Raw genomic sequence first — 14486 nt, forward strand, 5'->3', positions numbered from 1 at the left:
ACATTCTAGTCTTGGTATGCCAAAACCACACACACACACACACACACACACACACACACACACAAACACACACACACACACACAAACACACACAGGAAAACACACATACACACAAAATTCTGAAAAATCATACACACCAAAAAAAAAAAAAAAAAAAAAAAAAAAAAAAAACAAAAAAAAAAAACAAAAAACCACCTGGGGTTCTAATCCCCAGGATTCCATAAACACACACACACACACACACACACACACACACACACACACACACACACACACACAATGTACTCTCTATTTCACCAAATAAATAAAAACAATCTTTGCCAATGCCATAGCTGTATTTTCTCTATTTTGAGCAAAAGGAAGGCGTTTTGCAGTCCTCTTCTTTAAGCTACAGAAATCAGAGGAGTAAGCTTTACAGAAGAAAACAGAAAAGGACAGTGTTTTTGGTAAATGCACAATGTATGGCCTTCCCCTACAGTGGAGTATTGAACCTTCACAGGGCCAAGGGCCTTTCCTCTCCTCGATGCCTGGTAAGGCCATCCTCTGATACATATGTGTGTATGCTCTGGTAGGTGTTTTAGTCTCTGGGAGTTCTGGGGGAGGTGAGGGGGTCTGGTTGGTTGATATTGTTGTTCGTTCTGTGGGGTTGCAGTGCAAAACTGGAAGAAAACCCAAAATTGTAATGACTAGAAGCAGGTCATGGCTGGTTTAGGGACAGGGTAAGAATGGAAATTTCGGGGTAAACAAGGTTGCCTCCAAGCCTGATGACCTCAGTTCAATCTCCAGAATGCACAGGTGGGTCAGAGTCAGCTCCCACTGGCTGTTCTTTGACCGATATGTATGGGTGCACATGCCACACAAACAAATGTCGTGAAACAAAACATTTAATAATAATGTTTAAAAAAACAAAACAACAAAAAAAGCGATTTCTTTTTAGATGCAGTACCTTTGAAGTATATAATGTAGAGAAATAAAATTATGGTAAATAGATTGTCTTCTAAATATCTTATTTGTATTTCCAGGATAGGACTCAAATTCCACACTATTCTGTAATGGACAGAATTTTTAGAAAGGCTTATTATTGACGATAGTTGAGTAAGAGAAAAACTACTGCCTTGTCTCTCATACACAGTTCATCAGAGCCGACTTAGCTCACCATAATAGCAGACATAGAACAGCCTCCTGGTCTCCCCACCCCTGTGATTTTAACTCAAAGTCTTTTCCCCTCTAAACCTCCAGTTAGTTTTTCATTGTTACAAATCTGAAGAAAATTACATTAAAATCTTTTCTTCTGCAAGTTGTTTGTATCAAATTATAAGATGTAAACATTTTTTTGAGATAAGGTTTCTCTGTCTAGCTTTGGCTATACTGGAAATTGCTCTGTAGACTAGGCTGGCCTTGAACTCACCTGTTTCTGCCTCCTGAGTGCAGTTGGAAATTCCATCATGGAGAGCTGTCTGCCACCAACCCTCCCTGGTGGAGCAGTACTCATGTCTTCTTATTTTTGGTTTATATGTTTAGACTCAAATCTAGCTTATTTATAACTTTCTTATTCTTCAAAAAGGATATTCCATTCAAGAGGTTGAAGATGCAGGCATTTTCAAGTATTGGCTTATTGAAGAGCAGAGAAGAGAACATGGCACAAAAGCTGCCGTTAAATCAAATAAGCCGTTTTTTAATGAGTATCACCCTAAATGCACCTTGGCTTTCTCATGGAACATGGTGGGCAATTCAAGGGTTTTTGAGCGCCTATAGATTAGACTCCAAGGGTAGGTAGGTGTCAAGTTATCCAGTCTCTAGTCAAGAAGGCAATGGGCACCACAAGATTTGAGTCTTGTGTCTAAGGATAGGACTGGCCTTTTTCAAAGGTAAAGAACATGTAATTCTAGGATGAAGGTAACAGTATTAAGAAGGAATAGAACATCCCATGACAAACTGCCTATAACTGGAAATATACTCAAGAAATAATCCAAGCACACGGTGCAGCTCTAACGTTTCCTTACAAAGTTATCTTTCTCTAGTTCTTCGGTTGTTTTCAGTGTGAGTAGTTTAGACATTTGATACAATGACTTTCAGTCACCACCTCATCCATGCAGCTTTTCTTACTTTTTTTTGGTTTGAGGATATGGTCTAGTGTAGAGCTTACTTGAGATCATCTGTTCTCAAGAAGCACAGTATGATCCCGACAGAAAATGATACATGATAGCACCCTGACTCACCCAGCTACAGAACCATACCAATAAAACTATCTACATATGGCTCAATGACCAAAGCTTACTGACCCTGCCTGAGGTACTTCAGATGAAGGGGTAGACCTGGCTGGTAAAACTTGATTCTGTGCCTATATGTCCTGTATGTGTACAGGTGAAAGCACATACAAGAGTTCGTGCACTCAGATAGCTATCCACTGGATATTAAGACTCTAATGCAAAACATTTTAAAGCATATTTGCAGTTTTTCATAAAGCTCTAATGTTTTTGTCAAATTAAAAACAGTTACAGATGACTAGAAGAGATTCACTGGCAAATCTTCTAAAGCACTTAACCAAGGAATAACGAGACCCCCCCCCCCGCTATTAGATTAACTATAGCTTTTTAAATATTGCCAATTTCTATCTATTTTATGGATGCAAGAATACTAGATATAAAGATAAAAAGTTAAACATACATAAGACTTAAGACTTAAACACACGATAAGCACTGGAAATACATTCAATCAAATAACTGCAAACCCATAGGAAACATTATAAAATAAATTACCTCACTATTTGGCTTATAGATTTAATAAACTAGTCTGTGTTATAACCCCAAACTTTATGAAAAATTAAGACCAATCTTGAATAGCTTCAATATTTACTTTTATTTATATTAAAAAAAAAGTATCAGAGTGCATATGGTGTACTGTGCCTGTGGTTTTGCACATTTATTCATGTATTTTACATGATTTCAATGTTATAAACATACTGTGTATCTTTACAAAACCAGATAGATTCAGCTGTCTGGCACCAACACATGAAATTTTAACTCATTCTGATGCTGTGTACTTGAGGATGCTGTAAAAACAACTTGTTTGTTTTGACTCCTTAGTGAAGATTTAACATGTTTCTTTTCCCAGTTGCCATGTGGTTATGCCCCCACCATCCCCATTAATTGAATTTATTTTTATAAGAAAAGTCGGGAAATTATGTTCTCGTAATTTTTAGTCAAATAAATAATTTAGCTACACCCAATGTAGCATTTTTAAGGCCTCTATACACTTGGAAAAATTTAGCATGTTTTAGCCTTTATGATTTATAAAATAAAAAAAAAAGGTGACGTTTTACAGTTAAAATTAAAAGATGAAAAACCTCTCATGCAGTGAGCAGCTGCATCCCACGCAGTGCTGGGGCTGGCAGGCAGAACGTGCCGTCCCCGTGCCCAGTGCGGGAGGCAGGAGGAAAGCATGATGTCAGAGGTCTATATCACATGTACTGAGCCACACGCCGTTGAGTTCTCTGATAAATATATAGTTTTAATGATCAGTATTGGATAGTGGATGAAAACATGCATTAGTTAGACCAAAACTGCCACACATTTGTTCATATATCTGTTCACTATAAAATTTTGTTTTGAAATGTAAAGATTTGGTTCTTGTTTTAGAATACACAATAATCAGGAGGATACATGATGGGGAGCCAGTTTTCAGTAAAAGATGCACAATGGGTCCATCCAAGTAATTTCATCAGCTATAATAAAAGAAAGCATTAGTAAAGAAAGTGACAGGTCCCAAGTCCAAAATTCAGAATACTTTAATAATGATAGTCAGAATGCAAAGAAATCAGTCTGTCACTCCTGACCCTTCCTAACAAAACACAGCCTTCTTCATGGGAGCACAAGTGCGTACAGACAGTAACAGGGACTCCAGAAAGAGTTCCCTCAACCTACTCAAGACCCAAAGGGAATCAAACTGTCTTACCATTTGTACTGAGAGATGAACATAGACAGAAAACAAGATGTCATTAAAATAATGTCCTTCATATCTCAAGCTAACGCATGGAAGAAGATCCAACTAGTTTTCCTTTGCATATGTGATATATGGTAAATTAATAAAAGGTGGAAATCACCTCAGACAAAAAAGTAAAATATAAACTCAACGAATTCACCCATCAAGGCAATACACATTAAGGAATGCTTCTTCCTTCAAAAAGGAAAATATTGTCTTCTAACCACAGAAAGTAATTAATTCATTTTTAACCTGGCTGAAAACATTCAAGGCTAATAAGGGTCTCTGAATAGTAGTGAAAATGTTTTAGAAAGTTGGATGGCTACAAATAAATAATCTACTTATTAAACAGCTCATACTGCTTCAGTAAAGGTAACAATCGGCCACACTACATAGTAGGGAAGAAATGCACAGTATAATTACTTACTTGGATACAATTTTTCCAGTTTTCTTTTGTTGGTTTTTCTTCTACAAGTTTGGTTGCAAACTTAAGGCCTCTCCCATACATCTTATTTACTAATGCATGCTTATATGCAAATGTCAAAACCTATAAAACAAAATAAAGATTATTTATGGCATATATTTTTTTTTTGAAGGCACACAGTTTTAGCAGTGAACTAAGGCTTTCACAGAAGTACAGCTTTTCTTGTATGTAGGCATGCATGTAGCATGTAGTATGTATGTAGAGGCCAGAAATCAGTACAAGGTATCTTTCTTAATTGCTTTCTACCTTGTTAAGGTTGATGTGGCTAGAGCAGTGGGTGGTCACACAGATCATCCCAATGCTGCTGCCACAGCTCTAGAATTATGGATGCATGTCATAGTGCTTGGCTTTTTTTAAAAAAACACTGGTGCAAGGGATTGAACTCAGGACCTCATACTTCTGTGGCAGGTAATTTACTGAATGGGCCATCTCCCCAACCTCTGAAAGTTTAGCTTTTAAGTTGAGTATATTATATCAGAGAAAATTTAAAAAGATTTCTTTTAAGGGCAAAAAATTACATAAAAGAATATAGGAAGTAAATAAGGAGAAGTCATAAACTACTGAAATCCACTTTAAGCCATTACTTTGTACAAAATAAACCATAGTTGACATAATTATAGAAAACAAAGTAGAAATAAGAATGGCCATCATCAATCATTAAATTTGTTTAAAAAAAAAAAAAAAAAACCATATTCTTTAAGTCACTCTGTTTCTATGTTTGGCCTGAACTGTGAAGTATTGTCACCTTCTTCAAAGAAAGAAATCCTATTATACTGATTTGTTCATTACAGGACAAGTATTACAAAATGTTCACTTAACAGGGTAAACAGTCAGAAATGCAGTGCATCACCCCTGGTAAGCAGTATCAGGGTAAAGACAGAAATATGCATAACAATCTCACTGTGATTCTAAGTTCTTACTACCCTGTTACACTTCTCAAAGACCAAGGCTAGTTATCTCAGTTTCTAGGAGGAAGTAGTATTTAGCAAACAGTAGACCATTAATAATTGTTAACAACAGCAATACCACCAAGGATTTTCCATTAACTTAATATTTACTCATAGCATTTAGGTACTAAAAAGGTCACTAACGTGTGACAAAAATGGCAGAGGCAGGAATCAAACTTAATTTCAGGTCCTAATCTCTAACCCTTGCACAATTCTGTCTGTTTGCTTTCTTGAGTACTACTGAAGCCTTCCACAACACAAATACACATTAACCAGTAACTAACTCAAACTAAATGGTGAGGAACTTGAAGCAATCTCACTAAAATAAGGGACTACACAAGACTGCCCACTCTCTCCCCTGACCTATGAACTCCTAGCCAGAACCATTAGACTACAACAGGAGGTCAAAGTGATACAAATTGGAAAGGAATAAATCCAAATATCACTCTTTGCAGATGATATGATAGTATACTTAACTGACCCCAAAAATTCTACCAGAGACGACAAACAACTTCAGCAAAGTGGCTGGATGTAAGATTAAGTCAAACAAATCAGTAACCTTCCTTGACGCGAAGGATGAACAAGCTGAGAAAGAAATTAAAGAAACTACACCCTTCACAATAGTCACAAAGAATATAAAATACTTTTGTGTGACTCTAACCAAGCAAGAGAAAGATCTGTATGACAAGAACTTCAAGTCTTTGGAGAACAAAATCGAAGATCTAAGATGATGTAAAGACTGCCCATGCTCATAGATTGGCAGCCAACAGAGTGGGAGAAGATCTTTACCAACCCCACATCAGATAGAGGCCTAATATCCAAGATATACAAAGAACTCAAGAAGCTAGACACCAGAGAATCAAACAACCCTATTAAAAAATGGGTTACAGAGCTAAACAAAAAGCTCTCTATTGAGGAATATCGAATGGCTGAGAAGCATCTAAGGAAGTGCTCGACATCATTAGCCATCAGGGAAATGCAAATCAAAACAACCCTGAGATTCCACCTCACACCAGTCAGATTGGCCAAGATCCAAAACTCAGATGACAGCAGATGCTGGTGAGGATGTGGAGAAAGAGGAACACTTCTCCACTGTTGGTGGGGTTGTAAACTGGTACAACCACTCTGGAAATCAGTCTAGTGATTCCTCAGAAAATTGGACATAGTACTACCTGAAGCTATTCCAGCTATAATACCCAGCTATTCCACTTCTGGGCATATATTCCAGAGACACTCCAATATACAACAAAAATGCATGTACCACAATGTTCATAGCAGATCTATTTATAATAGCCAGAAGCTGGAAAGAACCCAGATACAAAAATTGTGGTACATTTACACAATGGAGTACTACTCAGCTATCAGAAACAATGACTTTATGAAATTCTTAAGAAAATGGATGCATCTAGAGAATATCATCCTGAGTGAGACAACCCAGTCATAAAAGAACAGACATAATATGCAGTCACTGAAAATTGGATACTAACCCCAGAAAGCTCTGAACACCCCAGAAACAACTCACAGACTGTGTGAAGTTCAAGAAAAAAAAAGGGGGAAAAAAAAAAAGAAAAAAAGAAAAGAAAAACATTATGCTTAATCCTTATACACCAAGAAAACTTCAACTAATTCCAGGTTACATCCTGTTTTACATGTACTTTAGCTCATTGTAACTAGCAAGATCTTAATGCACACTATCAAACCTTTAAAATAAAAAATAAATAAATAAAAATAAGTAATAAAAAATAAGCTATATGTATTTTTTTTAAGTGAAACGATGTGTAAATGTCTGATAGGTCCATTTAGTTCATAGTAATAGTTAGCTCTAGCATATCAGATTAGTTTTTGTCTACATGATGTGTCTATTGGTGAGGGTGGGTTTTCTCACTTTTTATGTGAGAGCCAACACATGATGTAAATTGTAGTCATGTTTCTTTTATGAATTTGTTTGCTCTTGTGTTTGATGCATAGATATTAAAAATTGTAATGTCCTCTAGGTGGATTTTTTCTGTGATAAATGTGACGTGAACTTCATGTCTTTTGATTAGTTTTGGAGTAAATTATTTTTTGTCAAATATTAAAATGGCCATACCATTAAAAAATAATACTAATAAAATGTGTAAAAAAACAAAACAAAACAAAAAAACCTACGACTTCATGAAATGCTTAGGCAAATGTATTGAACAAGAAAATATTATCCTGAGTGAGTTAACCCAATCACAAAAAAAACCACACCTGGTATGCACTCACTGATAAGTGGATATTAGCCAAAAAGCTCAGATTATCCAAAATACAATTCACAGACCACATGAAGCTCAAGAAGTTAAACCAAAGTGCGGATGCTTCAGTCCTTCTTAGAAAGGTAACAAAAATATTCACAGGAAGAAATACTGAGACAAAGTTTGAAGCAGAGGCCTGAAACAGAGACTGAAGCAAAGGCCATTCACAGATTGTGCCACATGAAGATCTAGTCCATATACAGCCACCAAAACAAAACAATACTGCTGATGCCAAGAAGTACGTGCTGACAGGAGGCTGATATGGCTGTCTCCTGAGTCTCTCTGCTGTATCATGACAAATACAGAGGTGAATACTCACAGCTACCCACTGATCTGAGAACAAAGTCCCCAATAGAGGAGTTAGAAAAAAGATGGAAGGACCTAAAGAGGTTTGAAATCCCATAAGAACAACAAATACTAACCAACCAGAGGTCCCAGGGAATAAACCACTATCCAAACAGTACACACCCATGGCTACAGCTGCAAATGTAGCAGAGGATGGCCTTGTTGGGCATCAATGGGAAGAGAAGTCCTTGGTCTTGCCAAGTCTTGATGCCCTAATGTAGGGGAATGTCAGCGCAGGAAGGCTGGAGGGGATGGGTAGGTAATGGGGCATACTCATAGAAGCAAGGGGGGGGGAACGGGATATGGGGTTTATGGACTGGAAACTAGCAAAGTAGATAACATTTGAAATGTAAATAAAATATATCCAATTTAAAAAAGAGGGAAAAAAGCCAATCCAAAAAGTTTCAACTTTGCTTTTCCAAACATTTGTTTAAAATTAGTAGCTTAAAACTGAGTTACAGTTTTAAGGAAAAAAAAAATATGTAAATTTAAAAGGGTTTTTCACCCTAAAAATTAACAAAAAATACAGGGAAGAAAAAATGGATAATTTTCTAGAAGACCATGTAACTGTCTTAAAGACTATTATGAATATTCTCAAAATTGTTTTCAAAATCATTGTTGAACACTTTAGAATACGTCAGAAAAATGTAAGGTACTTAAGTTAAAATGGATCTTGAGAGTGGAGTCTCATCTTCATCCTCTTTGGCAGACAGACCACAAGAAGGCCTGAGATCACTACCAAGACCAATAGCAGGAGAGTAAGTTACCTTAGTGTCAAACAGATCTGTCCACTTTGTAGTTTCCCAATAGGTTTCCGATAGAGATTCCAAGGTACTTTCTCCTTCCTCTTCCTTTGCTTCTGCATCTCCAGCTGCTGCCCCATCATGAGGCTGTGTATGAAGAAGGTGGTCTGCAAGAGCACATCCTTTCCTGCAGAGGGCGTCTACCAGGGTGGATTTCTGCTTGTCCATATCACTAAAGAGCAAATAATTTTTTTTTTCCACACATCAGTTAGATGTTTTTCAAGGGATTATTTTATTTGAAATATATGTTCTTTTCTCTAAAAATTACCATGCATAACTTTTGTACATCCATACTGTGTAATAAAAGTAATATCTATGATGTGTAACAAAACTGTGTTACACATCAAAAGGCATTGTTATTAGAAAGTATAAAGCTCATCATGTATACAGATGAGATCAGTTAGGGCAACTGTACTTGCCTAAGAAGAATGCCACAGCAACAGAGCTAAGGGGTTATCTAGTTGTAATGTCAGCTATAGAAATTAAGGACAGTTAAGTCTTTACATTAAAAAAAAAAAAAAAAAAAAAAGTGAAGATCTCTCCGACAATTCCCTGACTACCTGGTTTACCTACAGTGCAGCCAACAAAGGTAAACTGTTCTCAGTAACCTAGCCTCCAGTGTCTGCCTTCCTGAAGAGGCCTGAAGGGACCGGGAAGATACAGGTCCACAGCTTTGCCATCAGGAACATCTGACCACACTTGGACAAACAGATGGTTATGGCACAGGGTAAGAACACAACAAACAAAACCAGGGCAATATGGTACCAACAGAGTGAAAGCAAAAAGATGACCTTAAATCAGGTCTTACATACATGATAGAGGCCTTTAAAAAGAAAATGAATAAATCAATTAAAGAGATACAGGAAAATACATAAAAAAATGCAGGCAAAATTTAGAAGTCCTTGAAAAGGAAACAAATTCCTTAATGAAACACAGGAAAATACAACTGAACAGGTGAAGGAAATGAACAAAATCGTACAAGACCTAAAAATGAAAATAGAAACAATAAAGAAATCACAAATGGAGGCAACCCTAGAGCTGGAAAACCTAGGAAAGGCAAGAGAAATTACAGACAAAAGCATCGATAACGGAATTCAAGAGATGGAAGAGAGAATCACAGGCACAGAAGATATCGATACAGCGATCAAAAAACATGCCACGTGTAAAAAGTTCCTAGGGCAAAACACCTAGGAAATTGGGGACACTATAAAAAGACCAAACCTAAGAATAACAGGACTAGAACAGCGAGGAGAATCGCACTTCAAAGGGCCAGAAAACATCTTCAACACAAATCACAGAAGAAAACTTCTCTAACCTAAAGAAAAAGATGGCCATAAACTGTACAAGAATCCTACAGAACACCAAATACATTGAACCAGAAAAGAAAATGCTCCCATCATGTAATAAAACAGTAAAAGTACAGAACAAAGAATATCAAAAGCTGTAATGGAGAAAGGCCATGTAACGTACAAAGGCAGACCTATCAGAATTATACCTGAGTTCTCAATGGAGACTCTAAAACCCAGAAGATCTTGGACAGATGTCATACAGACCTTAAAAGACCACAGGAAACTTGCCCAGCAAATCTCTCAATCACCACAGATGAAGAAACCAAGAAATTCCATGACAAAATCAAATTTAAATAATATGTTTTTATAAATCTAACTCTACAGAGAATACTAGAAAGAAAACTCCAACACAAGAAGGGTAACTACACCTACGAAACACACAAAACTAATCATCTCACCACAAATCCAAAAGAGAATCACACACACAATCACACACAGAATACCACTTCTGACAACAAAATAATAGGAACTAGGAATCATTGGTCACAACAGAAACAAAAGGAACACTACCAAATTCATTCTATGAGGCCACAGTTACTCTTGATACCTAAACCACAGGAATATCAAAAAAGAGAACTTCAGATCAATTTTGCTTATGGACATCAATGCAATAATAAACCAAACCCTGCAAACTGAATCCAAGATCACATCTTCATTCACCATGATCAATTATGTTTCATCCCAGGGATGCTGGGGTGGTTCAATATACAAAAATCCATCTATGTAATCTACCATATAAACAAACTGAAAGATTAAAACCACACTATCATTTTACTGGACTGCTTTGGCAAAATCCAACTTTTAACACCCCTTCATATTAAAAGTTTTGGAGAGATCAGGAGTACAAGGTACACATCTAAACACAAGAAAGGCAAAATGCAGCAAGCCAGTAGCCAACATTAAATTAACTGGGGAGAAACTTTAAATCAATTACACTAAAAGAAGGGACAAATTATCTATTCTGTCCCTATCTAGTCAATATAGTACTTGACGTTCCAGCTAGAGCAATAAGACAGTTAAAAGACATCAAGGAGATACAATTGGAAAGGAAGAAGTCAAAATACTGATATTCCCAGATGGTATGATAGTATACATATGGGCCCTCAAAAATTCTACAGGCGAACTCTTAGCTGATAAACACCTTCAGCAAAGTGGCCTGATACAAAATTAACTCAAAAACAAAACAAAACAAAACAAAACAAAATAAAAACAAAAAAAGCCAAATTAGTAGCCCTCCCTCCTTCATGTAAGTGATAAAGAAGCCAAGAAGGAAATTATGGAAATAACATCCTTTACAATAGCCATAAATAATATAAAATATCTTGATGTAAACTCTAACCAAGCAAATGAACGACCTGTATGGGAAGAACTTTAAGTTTCTAAAAAAGTGAGTTGAAGAAAATATCAGAAGACTGAAAGATCTCTCATGCTTATGGGTCTGCAGGACTAACAATAAAAATGGTCATCTTAGCAAAAGCAGTCTACAGATTCAATTCCCACCTAAATTTAAACTCAATTCTTTAGAGACCTTGAAAGAGCAATCTCAACATCATATGGAAAGAAACAAAAAACCCAGGATAGCTAAAACAATACTGTACAACAAAAGAATTTCTGTAAAAATCTCCATCCCCGATTTAAAGCTGTATTAGATAGCAACAGTAATAAAAACCATATGGCATAATAACAAACAGGTTGATCAATGGAATAAAACTGAAGAACCAGAAATAAACCTAGACACCCAGGGACACTTAATGCTTGAGAAAGAAGTCAAAACCATACAATTAAAAAAAAAAAAAAAAAAAAAACCCACGCATCTTCAAAATGCTGTTGATTAACTGGATGTCTGCATGTACAAGAATGCAAACAGAACCATACTTATTTCCCTGCACAAAACTCAAATCTAAATGGATCAAAGACTTAAACATAAAACAGCATACAAAGAGAAAGTGGGAACTACCTTCAACTCATTGGCACAGGAGATAATTTCCTGAACAGATACCAATGGCTCAGACACTTAAGAAAAACTGAATTAACTGAATTAACCTCATAAAACTGAAAAGGGTTTGAAAGGCTAAGAACACCATCAATAAAACAGAAGAGCAGCCTACAGAATGGGAAATGATCTGACAGAGGACTAATTCAAAAATATACAAAAACTCAAGAAATTAGACATCAACAATCCAAATAGTCCAATTAATAAATAAAGTACAAAGCTAAACACAGAATTCTCAACAAAGAAAAGCACTTAAAGAAATGTTTGAGGTCTTTAATCATAAGGAAATGGAAATCAAAATGACTCTGAGATCATTCTACACCTGTCAGAAATGGCTAGATCAAAACACTCAAGTGACATGACAGCACATGCTGGTGAGGCTGTGAACAGGGGACACTCCTCACTCTTCCATTACTGCTGGGAATGCAAACTTGTAGAACTGCTTTGGAAACCAATTTCGCAGTTTCTCAGAAAACTGAGAATATTTCTAGAGTCAGTTATACCACTCCTCGGCAATACCCAAAAGATACTCCACCATACGACAAGTTCAATTCCTCAACTTTGTTTATAGCAGCTTTATTTGCAATAGCAAGAAATTGGAAACAACCTATATGCCCCTCAAATTAAGAATGAATACAAAAAGAAATGTGATCCATTTATACAATGGAATACCACTTAGCTATTAAGGACAACTACATCATGAAATCTGCAAGCAAATTGGAACTAGAAAATAAATATCATCCTGAGTGAGGTAACCCAGACCCAGAAAGACAAACATGGTATGTACTCACTTATCAGGGGACATTAGCTATAAAGTACAGGATAACCATGTTACAATCCATAGACCCAAAGAGACTAAGTAACAAGGAGGATGGCTAAATCTCTCTCAGAAGGGGAAATAAAATAGGTCATGGAGTTAGAAGCAGCAAGAGAGCTGGGTGAGAGGGAGTGGGGTGGGGGAAAGGTTTGAGGAATGGGAAAGAGAATGTATATCGGTGAATATGGAACATCTCTGGGATGGGGAGGCTCCCTAGCTGGAGACATGGAGAGTCTAGCGGTCACCTCCTGTATCCAGGCAAGACTTCCAGTGGAGGGAGGGGGACACCAACAAACCCACAAAACCTTCAACCCAAAACTTATCCTGCCTACAAGATCTGCAGGGATATAGATTGAGCAGTGTTTAAGGGAATGGCCAAGGGCTGGAGAGATGACTCATTGGTTAAGAGCCATGACTGCTCTTCCAGAAGTCCTGAGTTCAAATCCCAGTAACCACATGGTGGCTCACAACCATCTGTAATGAGATTTGATGCCCTCTTCTGGTTTGTCTGTAGACAGCTATATATAATAAATAAATCTTTATTTAAAAAAAGAAGGGGGGGGGATAATAGCCAACCAATGTCTGGCCCAACTTGAGACCCTTTCCCATGGGAGAGAGCCAAGCCCTGACATTATGAATAATACTCTGCTAGGCATGCAGTCTCCTAAGATGGTTTATCCAGCAGCCAATAAAACAGATGCAGAAACCCACATCTAAAGCTTCACAAGGACTTCTGGAAGTTGTGGGGAAGAGTGGGAAATACGATTGAGCGAGTTGGAGGTTTCAAGGACACCATAAGAAGTCCTACAGAGTCAACTCACCTACAGTCATTGGGGCTCAGAGACTAAACCACCAACCAAAGAGTTATTTTCTTGGGCTGTGTTTTAAAAAGCTAAAGAAAATTAAGAAATTTCTGAGAGCTGAAAAAACTGTCAATCCTAACTATGTTTTAAAAGAAATAGTAAATCCTCAATACTAGTCCCTAGTTACTAAACAAGTAACTATGAAATGAGATGCAAGAAAGATTATTTACTGGTTAGGTACTTTTTTATAGTAGCTGCATCAGGCCTGGGGTCAGTCTTCATTGCAATGTAAACTGCAAGAGCAGTTTGGTCGATGTGAGAAATAACGGCATTGGCAGCATCCACGATTTCATTAAGTCTTTTCATCCGTTCCTGGGTAGGAAAGAAAAGAGTGTATAAAACAGTGCATTGCAACTTTCTATTTCTACCATTTCAGCTATGAAACTGAATGGGTACTTTGCCACTTCCTTGTAGGCCTAGAGCTCTTTGCTATCTTCTAATGTGACTTTTACCATTTCTGGTATTCCTGGAAAACAAGCTCAGGTGTGACAATACCTAACTTAAGTCTGTGGTTCAGAATTGAAAATAAATATACAGAGTTTACTAAAATGCCTTCTTTGTAAACAAGGAAAATCCCTTCCCAGCGCAGCATTAGGATTTTAGATATCAATCTCGGTTCTATGTCACC

The 14486-nt window shown here is 36.9% G+C and overlaps 1 protein-coding gene across 2 annotated transcripts in view; it reads right to left on the reverse strand.

Annotated features, from left to right (window-relative positions):
* Positions 1–3489: 3489 nt before the first annotated feature.
* The window catches only part of TPP2 (tripeptidyl peptidase 2), a 74009-nt gene continuing 63012 nt past the window's right edge, over positions 3490–14486 (reverse strand). For both annotated transcript variants that reach the window (XM_080916681.1, XM_080916680.1), the window contains 4 exons: positions 14040–14170; positions 8801–9008; positions 4409–4528; positions 3490–3724 (listed from right to left, as the gene is read on the reverse strand). In XM_080916681.1, coding sequence (XP_080772807.1) covers positions 3635–3724; positions 4409–4528; positions 8801–9008; positions 14040–14170 — 549 coding nt within the window. In that variant the 3' untranslated portion in view covers positions 3490–3634. The remainder of the gene's footprint in view (positions 3725–4408; positions 4529–8800; positions 9009–14039; positions 14171–14486) is intronic.

The sequence above is a fragment of the Micromys minutus genome (genome assembly GCF_963924665.1).
Source record: "Micromys minutus genome assembly, chromosome: 5".
NCBI classification, from domain to species: Eukaryota; Metazoa; Chordata; class Mammalia; order Rodentia; family Muridae; genus Micromys; species Micromys minutus.